The sequence below is a fragment of the Antechinus flavipes genome, chromosome 1 (genome assembly GCF_016432865.1).
Source record: "Antechinus flavipes isolate AdamAnt ecotype Samford, QLD, Australia chromosome 1, AdamAnt_v2, whole genome shotgun sequence".
NCBI classification, from domain to species: domain Eukaryota; kingdom Metazoa; phylum Chordata; class Mammalia; order Dasyuromorphia; family Dasyuridae; genus Antechinus; species Antechinus flavipes.
In genome coordinates this window covers 3,556,740-3,569,246 of record NC_067398.1, presented here as the reverse complement: position 1 = coordinate 3,569,246, position 12,507 = coordinate 3,556,740, and the positions used below count along the sequence as shown (strand labels likewise).

The 12,507-nt window shown below is 49.8% G+C and overlaps 1 protein-coding gene across 1 annotated transcript; it reads right to left on the bottom strand.

The window, feature by feature from the left end:
* Positions 1 to 2,772: 2,772 nt before the first annotated feature.
* Positions 2,773 to 10,792, bottom strand: LOC127549625 (uncharacterized). The gene is made up of 3 exons (XM_051977821.1): positions 10,557 to 10,792; positions 4,060 to 4,179; positions 2,773 to 3,890 (listed from the first exon to the last, which is right to left on the bottom strand). The coding sequence occupies exons 1-3, from the start codon at positions 10,671 to 10,673 to the stop codon at positions 3,213 to 3,215; spliced, it is 915 nt and encodes a 304-aa protein (XP_051833781.1). The 5' UTR covers positions 10,674 to 10,792; the 3' UTR covers positions 2,773 to 3,212.
* Positions 10,793 to 12,507: the final 1,715 nt, after the last annotated feature.

Sequence of the window (12,507 nt, the reverse complement as noted above, 5' to 3'; positions counted from 1 at the left end):
GCCACGAACAAGGCACTATCCCTTGTCTCCAGCCATTTCCCCCTGACCTGGTTTGTCCTCCCTCCCTCAAATCTGCCTCCTTACCTCCTGGCTTCTTATGAGTCCTAACTAAAATGGCCTCCCCAGCCCCTCTTCCTTTTAGCTCTTTGCCTCCGTTTCCTATTTATCCTGTCTTGTCCCTTCATACACGTGTGTGCGTGCTGTCTCCCCAGGAGACTGTAAGCCCCTTGAGGACAGGGACTTGTTGCTTCCTTTGTGTCTCTAGTTGGTTGGCTGGTGGTTGTCCTTCCTTCTCCACTGTGTGTCCACACGGCAGTGGGTCCGGCTCGGGCTGATCAGACCATTATGAGCTCGGAGGGCTCGGCCACAGCTTGGGCCCAGATTGCCTCTGGACGCGTGGGGTGGATTCTCTGACTTTGCGCCTCTCGCGTTTCCGCTCAGTTACTTTCATTCTGTTTGCTCACAGAGCACAGCCCCTTCTCTGAGGGGGGCCCACTGTGCTGGGAGGTCCTGTCCTCCATCTCCGACGTCACACAGCTGATCCCAAAGCTCCTGAGAGGCCTTGCCGGTGGGCCTCTATCACCTTTTCGGATCACCTTGTGGGCACTTGCCCTGCGTGAGTTCTCCATAAAATCATTTTTTGGGCAAGCAGACACTGGGGATTCGAACAATGTGGGCAGCCCACCGGGTGTGCCCTCTGCAGCACAGCGGGAACGCCTGGCACTTTAATCCAAGAAAGGCCCTCAGTGTCTGGTGTCTTTCCCTGCCAGGGGATCCTCAGAAACTTCCCGGACGATTCAGATGGCAGGGACTGAGTTTCCTGGCCCGGCACTGGTACTTCCAGGTTTCACAGACATACGACAATGAGGTCAGCACAACAGGCCCACAGACCTTCAGTCTGGTCATTAATCTCTCTCCTCCCCCACTTCCTTTGGAGCCTCCCAAACCCTGCCAGCTCTGGCTATGCCGCGTCCATCTCCTTATCAGCACGGACATCCCTGGAAAGCAGACGGCTAAGGAAAGGGAATTTGCCCACAGCCCTCCCTCCTTCCCACCTGCTGTTACCGAGGGCTCCACCTATGGATGGCTTGGCGGCTGCTGGAGGACCTGGCTTTCCTCGCTGAATCAGCACCTGGTGCTTGGCCACGTGGTCTAATGGCCGTCAGGATCCTTTCTTCAGGTGGGACTTCAGCTTGAGGTAAACGTGGCTTCAGCACTGCCTGATGGTGGGAAGTGTTCGGCCCGTGTCTCCACGACCGTGTCCTTGTGACTCACTCACCAGTGGGACTCCCTGTAGTGGAGACGCACCGTAGGATCCGGGGCCATAAATAACCTACACGCAGCCCAGTAACTGGCACACGGTAGGCATTATGTCACCTGGGGGCCGCTAGATGGGGAACGGATAGAGCACCAGCCCTGAGTTCCCATCTGGTCTCAAACACTCAACACGTCCTAGCTGGGTCTCTGGGCAAGTCACTTAACCCCAATTGCTTCAGTGAAAAAAGCAAAAAAAATGTCAACTTCAGCTCTTGATGTAGGACTGTTTCTGCCCATCCCCCAGAACTGCCAACACAGAGGCTAACGCCCCCTTTCCCCGAGCTGCAGGCTCCCGGGGACCCTTTTGTAAAGCGCCTCCTTAGCAGAGGCCTGGCACAGCCTCCTCCCTCAGGACACGGGGGTTTGGCCCCAGCATCCACACAGGCCTGGAGCTCCCCAGACCAGACTGGACTGGACAGGTGACCACAGATGGGAGGAGGGGAGAGTGACCACTGATGGGGAGGAGGGAAAGGGGAGTGGCCACTGATGGGGAGGAGGGAAAGGGGAGTGGCCACCGATGGGGAGGAGGGAAAGGGGAGTGGCCACTGATGAGGAGGAGGGAAAGGGGAGTGGCCACTGATGGGGAGGAGGGAAAGAGGAGTGGCCACTGACGAGGAGAGATAAACCAGTGAGGAAAGAGACCTCAGGGAAGCAGCGTCCACCAGTGGGTGAGATATGATGCATCTACGGGGGACCCAGATCAGAAACAGGAAAGAGACCGGGGGGGGGGGGGGGGGGGGAAGGGGAACCCACTGACATCCCGGCCCTGGTGGGCAGAGATGGCCCAAATTTCGACCTTTCCCCCATTTATGCAGGGGCCACTTCAGCCTCGGACTCTTCTTCCTCCTTCCCAACCCCTCCGCCCTATCCCGGACCTATGCGTCTCTTCTCCGGACCAGGCCCCAAAGGCTGCGGGAGGGCCGTGGGCGGGGCCCCAGAAGGCCGAGGACACTAGAGGCCTGGCTCGGGCAAAAGCGGCAGCGGGGCCGGGATCCAGCCCCAGACCCAGGCTGACGTCGGCCGAGGACATGGCCCAGCGCCCTCCGCCAGGCTCCCCGCTGCCCCAGCCTAGCGAGGCCCAGTCCCTGAAGAGGCATCTTGGGCCCCGCCTCGCAGCCACTCGAGGCAGCGGCCTGGCGAGCCCTAGCGCGAGGCCTGGCACCTCTCTGCACATGCGCCAGCACAGAGCCCCTGCAGCGGCCCCACGCACGCAGATACGCTGAGGAGCCTCGCCCGCCCCCTGCACATGCGCCAAGGGGCCCGGCAGGAAGCCTAGCCCAGGAGCCTCGCCCGCCCCCTGCACATGCGCCAAAGCCTGGGCATTTAAGGCCGTGGCAGAGGCTGGGTTCTTCTCTTCCCCTCACACCGCTTTCACTCCGTGGGTTCCCATCCCAACTATCTATCCCTGCCCAGCTGAACCCGCCCCCTCCTGAGGCTCCGGGGCGCGGGGCGGTGGCTGCTCTCCCGCGGAGTCTCCTGTGCCCGGCGGGGCCCACGGGCTCCTGGAGGCGGCCGCCCCTCTGTGGGCTGCCTCGTCTCGGACGCGGCTTTGAGGGCTTTCTTTCCGCGCCCAGCCCCCATCTTCAGGGCCCACTGCCCCGGGGATGTGTCGGCCCCTGCCGGCGGCTGCGCCCACCTCACCCGCCCCCCCACGGAAAGCAAGAGACGCTGCAGAGTCCGGGCGCCCGCCCTGGGGCCCTTGGGTCACTTGAGTGGAGGTCTCCCACGCCCCCTGCGCCCCCTTCAGGAAGGTAGGGAAGCTCCAGTCGGCACGAGGGCGCCTCGTTCGCTTAGAAAGCTGGACGGGCTCTCCCAGGCGATCAAACCCGGAACTAAATGGAGGCCCCTCCCACGCGTCCGCCTGTGGCTCCCCCAAAGGCCCCTGGGTAACCTCGCTAGATTCCAGAATTGGGGGCATCCTTTTGCAGGGAACGTGTATAAAGCCCCCAGCCGAGGGCCCGGCGCACAGTAGGGGCCGCACCCATCTTCTCTTTCCGAAGGAAAGATGCTGGCGCGCACTTGGCGGGAAAAGCCGGGACGAATAAAGCTTTTGTGAGGATGGTGTCGCCCCCAGAAACCTTTAAGTGAAGCCCGAGTGCGGCCGGAAAAGCGTTTCCCAGACTGGGCGCTGGCTCAGTGTGTCCCATTATAACCAACGCCATGCGGTACCTGGTCTTTCCATCTTCATCTGAAACCTCGCTCGAATTATTATTATTCACTGCAGAATTCTCAGAGCATTTCAAAGGTAGTTTGTTATACATCTTGGAAGCTGAAACAATAGAAAGTGGTGTTTCTTGTATTAAATTGTAACTGTTCTTTCCAGAACGATCCAAAAAGTAACTTGTAATGACGTTTTCAGAGGATTTTTCTTTACTGATCTTAAGGTATGTATAGCATTTTGACATTTGGGCAAGGCACCTTGTCACAGAGATTATTGAAGGCGACAAGCAAGGGTGGAAGGGAGCCGAGGCACTTTTCCTTAGAAGAGGCAAAAATGGTCCACGTGGGAAGAACTGACCGTCGGTGATGAAAAATCTTCTTGTGGGGAAAGGAGAGAGCCTGAGAGTGGTGGTCTGGGTCAGAACGAGAGTATGAGACGCGGCCTCCAGAAAGGGCACCGCTCCCTTCTCAGTAGGAGACTGCTTAGGTCAGCGGCCTTGGCATCTCGCTGCCAGTCCCCACTCCTGCACTTGCCACCCTCTCCCCCAGCTTTCAGTGCCCTGTCCCCTGAAAGACACCCACCTTGTTTTCCTTATAAAGCATTTCTAGGTGCAGAACCTTGCGCAGCTCATTTCTGTTGTTTATGCTGTATTCACCTCGAGGATGTTCTTGGTCCAAGACAAGGCTTGTTTTTTTAAAACCCTGGAAGAAGTTGGAAACATTTGGTTGATCGTGCTCTTCAGCCCACTCTACCATGTCCGGTACTACTTCCTTACTAGAGGTTGCTGGGACACTCCCAGACTGGCCCGGACACCTGGAAGGAGAAGCTCCCCAGGGGCTTTGCAGCAGCAGAGACATCAGCATGTCCACCATCACTATTTACTTACCAGACATGTGATCATGCGGCGTTCATGGTCAGAGAAGGTCCGAACTCAGAGCTGGGCTCTGGCCTCTGCCTGCCCTATACCTGCATTCCTTCCCTCTTGTTCCAGGGGCTCTCACTCTAGCACCTGGGGGCAGGTGTCAGCTGCCGAGAGCTTCATAGGAACTTGAGACTTTCTAGATTGATAACTCTCTCCCTGTCCCCACCTCCACCTTCTGAGTTTGACTTTCCCCACCCAAGTCCCTCATCAATCCCTTCTGTTTAGAGGACAATGCAGCCATAGTAGTGACCTTTTGTAGGGTAGACAGAGTGGAAGGGACACTGAAGGCATCAGAGATGGGTTCCAATCCTGACTCTGGCACTCCCCTGAGACTTGGCGGTTGTTCCCCTCAATCTGGGCTTTGGTTCCCCAGTTATTAAAGGTGAGATTGACTGGAACAGCCCCATAGATACCACGATGCTTTTGAGAGTCTCATATTCAATCAGTGTTCAGTTAATACCTTTTGTCACCTCTCGGATGGCACTCTCATAGGACAAGTTGTGAAAATAAGTCAGTGAGAACACAGGTGTGGTGGCCAACTTTGTGGGGCTTGGAGTTCAGATGAGAGAAGAGAAGGCTGTGGGAAATGGCAAACCACTTAACCATGCATAGGAATAAAAAGGAACTAATCGGACAGAGGGTAAGACCCAGGGACTTGACCAGATCATGCTGAGAGGAAGGAAGGACGACGCCAGGGGGATATGAAATGGATGGACCTGCTCATGTTTCTGGACAGATACAGATGAACTTTCCTGTTCAGTGATGGCAGAAATCCTACTGCCCGTCTCCATACCTGATGTCACAGATTTAGAAGCCAGAGTCAAATCCAGGAAATGGGAGTGGGTCAAATTTAGAGAGCTATGTAACCCTTCCTTTGGACATCTGTTCATCTTTTCAGCACTAATAGTCTTTGAACATTCCAGGAAGCATGACCCCATCTCAGAAGAATTCAAATCCTAGCTGGCCCAGAAGGGCAGAGGAAGTTACACAGTGGTGTCCCAGGCTGCAGCACATTGCCAGGTAATGAGCCGAGCCTGAGAAGCCCCATGTGGATCATCATCTGGGCCATGCAGGAACAGACACAGCTACGTGCCCAGCTGCAGAGCTCCTCCTCAATTTGCTGGGCTTCAGGGGAGGCTGGAATAGGTTCCTCCTTAGACAGCTGTTAGCAGCCTCTACTAACCTGACACACCGAGGCTTTGTGGGCTGTTACTGTTATTCTTTATCTGTCAGCCGCCAGGAGACAAACTTAGCCTCAGTGCAGATCTGCTTCCTGCCTCCCCAAAGCCAGACAGAGCAGCAGCCTCCTGAATTCTGCCTCCCTGAAACCAGGAAAAGCAGCAGCCTCTTCTTGGAGAAACAGAAGTTTCCCTTCTTCAGACTGTGGCTCTAAACAAGGGGCTGCCATGTGGCTTCTCCTGACTCCAGGAGGCCCAGCAGAGGGACTGCACATGGCTGGGAGCCAGGCCCCCCAGGACTCCTCGAAGGAAGGAAATCCCTGTTTGGAGAAGCGGCTCTCAGGAGATGTAGTTGAGTCTCTTCCAAGGCCATCCTTAGGAAGTTACAGGAAGCCTTCCAGAATGTCCAGGGCCAGATCCCAGCTTTCCTGCTCAAAAGCCCTGGCCTGTTATGGGCCAGAACTCTGAAACAAGGATTCTTACAAGGTGTTAAGTCAGTGGAATTGATAAAAACAATGATTATCTATTTTAGCATGGTGCTTAATAGTTCTCTAGTTTAGTACATGTACTTAGTACTTAATATAGTTCTACAAGATTCACACCTATGATAATGTAATTATAAGAGAGCACATAAACTAGCACAACCTCAGGTCAGAGAAGACAAGAAGACTGGAGGCAGTACTCAACTCTCAGAGCCAAGGAGAGAGATTCATTCCATCTTTGGCCAGGCTTCTGGTGGCTGGCCTCCTGTACTTCTCCCATTGAGACCAAGGCCAGTCTGAAAGGCTCTCAAGAAAGCTAGCCCAGGCCCCAGGCAAGGAAACTAAATCGTGAAGGAGATAATAAAGGATTTGGACTTTAATACCTGTCTATCCTCGTGATGATTACTCTAAAAGTAATCTGCTCCAAGGCTGCTCCAAGACCTCCAGAAAACCAAATAGAACATTACATTTTGGCTCCCAACGTGGGGCTAAGAACCTACATCTGTGACCTAGAAATTAGGGTAAGTACAAAAATAGACAAGAAGGAAACTTTGTAAAGGGCTAAACTAGTGTTTCAGCTGAAATAGGACAAATGTTTAGAAAGAAGCGTTTTCCATTTCAAGGAAAATGTGTGGAAAGCATAGTTAAACTCATTAAAAGCCAAGGTTTGATTGTAACTTGGGAGCAGATCATTGAACTTTTAGAAACATTACAATACACATCTCCTTGGTTTTCTAAGGAAAAAGAATTAGATCCAGATGAGTGGAAATTAGTAGGAGAACAACTGTGTGAATATTACAGTGATCATGGTCCTAATTCGATTCCTAAAGAAACCCTCTAAACATATAACTTAATACAATTGGCTTTAGAATTATTAGAATAATAAGTATTAGAATAAGGAAAAAGAAGAAAGTGCAGGAGGGGGAGGATACTGACAAACTAGGTGAAAAGGATGAACAATTAGATAAGAAAGGAGTTAAGTACAATTCTGATGAAATTAAGGAGTGTGGTGCTTCACATCAGGAGCCATTAGGGCATTCCCCAACTCTTGACCTACCCCCCTCCATTAACTCTTCATGGGTGGAGGGAGAAGGAGAAGGGGAAGGGGCAATGACACAATCAGCACCACCTATGAAGCAGCCTATGACAAGATTACAAAAGGCACTAAAGCTAAAAAAGAAGGACAGGATATATCTGATTTACAAATAAATGCATACTCTGTTATTGAAGAGTTTGATTCTTCAGGTCAACAAGGGAGAAGATACACTCCTCTTGATCTGGGAAAAATCAAGGATTTGAAAAAGGGTTGCACTCTTTATGGGGCTACATCATCTTATGTTAAGATGGTACTAGAGAATTTGGCTTATGAAATTTTAATCCCTAGTGATTGGAAATCTCTATCAAGGACATGTTTAGAACCTGGACAAAACTTGTTGTGACTTTTGGAGTATAGTGAACTATGTAGGATACAAGCCCAGTGAAATAGGCAAACTGGAGTTAATATACAAATCACTTTTGACTAACTAGCAGGTAAAGGTTCCTATGCAGACACTTCACTACAAATTATTTACCCCATAGCAGCATATGAGCAAATTGCTGCTGCAGCTATCAAAGCATGGGGCTCCCTCCCAGGACAAAAAGATAGAGGGGAAGCCTTTACGAAAATAGAGCAAGGTCCAAATGAACCCTTTGCTGATTTTGTGGGATGTCTGCTCTAATCAGCAGAATAAAAAGGAACTAATTGGACTAATCTGGTTTGGTTTTCTGGGGGTCTCTGGGGCAGCCTTCCTTTCAGTCAGAGTAATCACAAGAGCAGTCAGGTGTTAAAGTCCAAATCCTTTATTATCTCTTTCAAAGTCTTGTCTCCTTTCCTGGGGCCCGGTTAGCTTTCTTAAAGGCTTTGGAGTCTTGGTTTCAGTGGAGAAGCTAAGGAGGACAGGCCTGCCACCACAGTGCTGATTCTTCAGGAGAGCCACCAGGAGCCTGAATGAATATTAAATGAATCCTTGTTCAGTCCTTGCTGGCTGTTATATATGACATTATCCTAGGTGTGAATCTTGAGGAACTATATTAAGTACTAAGTACATGTACTGAACTAGAGAACTATTAAGCACCATACTAAACTAGATAACCATTGTCTTTATAGATTCCATGAATTAGCATCTTATAAGAATCCTTGTTTCAAATCCAGAGTTCTAGATTATAACAGTCTGCAGACAGCGGTCACAAGAACTATTGGAGAAAATGCAGCAACAAGAATAATGATTAAATAACTCGCTAGAGAAAATGCTAATGAAGTTTGTAGAAGAATTATATGAGGACTACACAAGGGTGCTCCTTTAGAGGAGATAGAGATGCTGTGCCACAGTGGGCACAAATGCCTTTTATACTCAGGCTATGATGCAGAACATAGGAAGACAGAGTCCCTCTTGGCGAGGAATTTCCAGAGAGACTCATCAATGCTTTCAGTGTGGTAAAATTGGGCATCTGAAAGCTCAATGTAGATGTAGAGAAAGAATGAGAAAACAGTGTAAGAGAACAAGACCCCAAACCCTCATGTACAAAATGTAACAAGGGCTTCCACTGGGCCTCATAATGTAGATTGACCCAGAGAAATGAGAGGGGGAGCCCAGCTCCAAGACCTCAAACAAAAAGCAAGTGGGGCATGATGGCAGCCCAGTTTACACCGAGAAAGTCTTTAGAAGTTCAGGACTCTGATATGACCAATCAACAGAAAAGCAATCAGATGGGAGAAAAGGATTACATGATCAATCAGCCAAAAAGCAATCAGAGGGGAGAAAGGGATTACAAATGGCGAGAATTCAGGTTTTTTTAACCCAACAGAAAGATAGTGTCCAGTGTGAGCAGCTCCATGTAATTGCCAGATGATGATGAGAGATCTAGAAAGTGGTGAATGGAAGGGACTACATAGGTTAACTGCTTGGGGGAAAGGGTTTGCTTGTATTTCTACAGATGGAAAAGGAATCAGATGGGTGCCAATGAGCCGTGTTTGCCTTGTTCATTGGAAAGAGATAGAAAATGAGAAAAAACTTCAAAACAAATTAGACCACCTAAGAAACATCTGGCACTGAAAGAGCATGGCTGATAATGAGACTATTACAGAACTTCAAAACCCACAGGAATCATTGGATTCCCTGAGACATGGCAAGACTAATACAGGACTTCAAAATCTGCATGAATCATTGGATTCCCTGAGACACGATAAAACTGATACAGGACTTCAAAATCTGCAGGAATCATTGGATTCCCTGAGACATGATAAAACTGATACAGGACTTCAAAATCTGCAGGAATCATTGGATTCCCTGAGACATGATAAAATTGATACAGGACTTCAAAATCTGCAGGAATCATTGGATTTCCTAACACAACATGAGACTATTGCAGGACTTCAAAACTTTCAGGAATTATTGGATTCCTGACCCTAACCCTAACCCTAAACCCTAACCCTAATCCTAAACCTAAATGGATAATAGATTGGTTTTGGGCTATTTCAAGGACTTATGGACATATGTAATTCATCATATTGATTCATGTTATTTGTTACATACTACTGGCCTGTGTTATATTGCTTTGTACTTATGTGATAACTCTCATGTTGATGGATTTATGTATACCTGTTTTAAGAGTGAGACCCTTCAGAAACTCGCTAATTTGGTTTGATTCCCCATTTTCCTTTGGTTTTCATCTCCCTTCCTGAGACATCAGGGAGGGGCGTGACCACCTCCTTTTTTTTTGGTGTTTTTACCCCTTTTTTGAGGAGTCAGGGAAGGTGTGATCACGTCTTTTTTTTGGGTTCTCACATCCTTGAGGAGTCAGGCAGGGTGTGACCATCTTATGTTCTAAAACAAAAGAAAGCAGGAGATGGTATGGGCCAGAACTCTGAAACAAGGATTCTTACAAAGTGTTAAGTCAGTGGAATTGATAATACAATGGTTAACTAGTTTAGCATGGTGCTTAATAGTTCTCTAGTTCAGTACATGTACTTAATATAATTCTACAAGATTCACACTTATGATAATGTAATTATAAGAGAGCATATAAGCTAGGACAACCTCAGGCAGGGTCAGAGCCAGAGAGGACAAGTGACCTGGAGGCAGGAGCTCAAGCTTTCAGAGCCAAGGAGAGAGATTCATTCCATCTTCATCCAGGCTCCTGGTGGCTGGCCTCCTGCACCTCCCCCACTGAGACCAAGGCGGGTCTGAAAGGCTCTCCAGAAAGCTGCCCAACCCCAGGCAAGGAAACTAGATTGTGAAGGAGATAATAAAGGATTTGGGCTTTAACACCTGGCTATCCTCGTGGTGATTACTCTGCTGAAAAGAAGGCTGCTCCAAGACCTCCAGAAAATCAAATAGAACATTACAGTGGCCCCTCACCCCAGGCCCCCTCCCCATCTGCTCCTAGAGCACAGCCATGAGCCCGACACCCTGTGGAGGTGCGGGGAGCTGGGGTCTGCCCCGGGGTGCCTAAAGTACCTTTCTGTGGAGAAATTCTCGGACTAGAGACGACACCACGTCCTCCACAAAGAGGGGGCCCATCCCTAGCCCTGCAGCCTGCTTGGGTGGGCTCCCCTGGATCTTGGCAGTAAACATTCACGACTGCTTCAGACAGCGCCTGCCCCCACTAGTCATTAGAATCCAGGATCTAGGAGGGATTCAGACCGTGTGGGCAGCAGCAGGGGCAGCAGCCCAAAGGGAGCAGCCTATTGTCGGTTGGCTTGGCCTGGGAGTGTTGCCGTAGAGACCATGGCATCAGAGACCAAGCCTGGAACTCCTCCTCCTCCCCTCCCCCCTTGGCATTCAGGGAAGGGTAGGCTGAGAGGAGGGAAAGAGGCAGAGGAGGAGGAGCACGAAACTGAGGAGGAAGAGCACTAAACGGAGGAGGAGGAGCAAGAAGCAGAGGCTAGTGGAGGGCCAGTCCTGCCCCATCAGGCTCAGCGCCCGGGTCTTGGGCTAGCCCTTCCAGCCACTGGAGGCTCTTGGCTGGCCAGCTTAGCGAAAAGCTAGTCCCCCTTTCTCTCTGTCCGGTCCCTGACCCTGTTCTCCCGCTGGTTTCTTAAAGATACTCTGTTTCAGAGAGCTCTCTCCTTCCTGCTTTCTGGAAGTTACTTTGTCTATACTTTGTATTTCTGTGAGAAAGTACGTGTCTCCCCAGCACTAAGCCTGTCACCCGGAATACAGTGGGCACTTAATCATTGCTGATAATGAAATTGAATCTTGACATCACTGTTTAATCATTTTCAGATGCAGTGTTTACTTAATTTAAGGAAGGATCATTATAGGAACCATGAAATGTGAGTTACAAGATTTCCTTAGAACATCTAGAACCTTGATTAACCTAGACCAGTGATTCTCAAACCTTTGTTCTCAGTATCTTCATGTTGTTAAAAAACTATCGAGGATCTGTTCAAAGAGTTTTTGTTCACATGGGTTATATTTATAGTTATTTACAGTATTAGAAATAAAAAATAATTTTGAATTGGTAGACCCTCTGAAAGGGTTTCAAAGATCCCAACAATTCTTTGGACTACACTTTGAGGACCACTGACCTAGACCAATCCAGAAAATGAGCAGTTAAGCCAGGCCTTGCCTGAATTTCACTTCACAGAGAAAGAAACTAGGAATTCTCCCTTCCTTTTGATCAAGGGGTTAAGGGCACAAGATGCTTATGCTCCCAGAGCTTGGTTTCCTCCTCTGTAGAAAGAAGAATGTATTTTATCCCTTTTATATAATTCAGTGAAAGAAAGGAAAAGCAGAGACTCCTGTGACCCTCAAAAGCAGCTGTGTGTCGGATCGGTTTTTCTTCAAGACAGGAACTCCTTGGATGTTGTGGGGCCAGAGTTTCTGCGACCATCTCTACTTCTTCGTCGGCTGCCGTTCACGTTGTTGGCGCTGATGAAGAGACACCTTTGAAAGATCCCCAACTCGGGAAACATTCTCAAGAATGAAGGGAAACCAAGAGAAACAATTAGTTCAAAAGGAACCTAACATTTAACCAACCAAAATAGGCATGGCCAGACCATGCCTGGACTCTCTGACCCTCTGTTATAGTCCCTAGAATCACTTTCCTCCTTTGGTTGCTTTTAAAGGCCTTCACGACCAAGTCTAGAGGTTTTCTAGCCTTCTCTCTAGCCTTCTCCATGTGCTTCCTAGCCAACGCTTCAGCTCCTCCTTGCACTGGCTGCTCCATCATCTGCCTCCCTCCTCACTTCTGACTCCGTCCAGACATGGGCAAGATCTCCCTCACCTCCACCACCCCCAGCACCCTCACGCCCCCACCCTGCACAGTCAGTTCGGCTCTAAGGGGACAGGTGAGTTCCTCAAAATCCCCTCTAGGCAAAGCCGGGCAATAAAGACTGCCAGGCCTGTGGGGGCTGGGGCTGGGGCACCCAACTTTTAGTCACAGCAATTTATCATCCCAGCATTC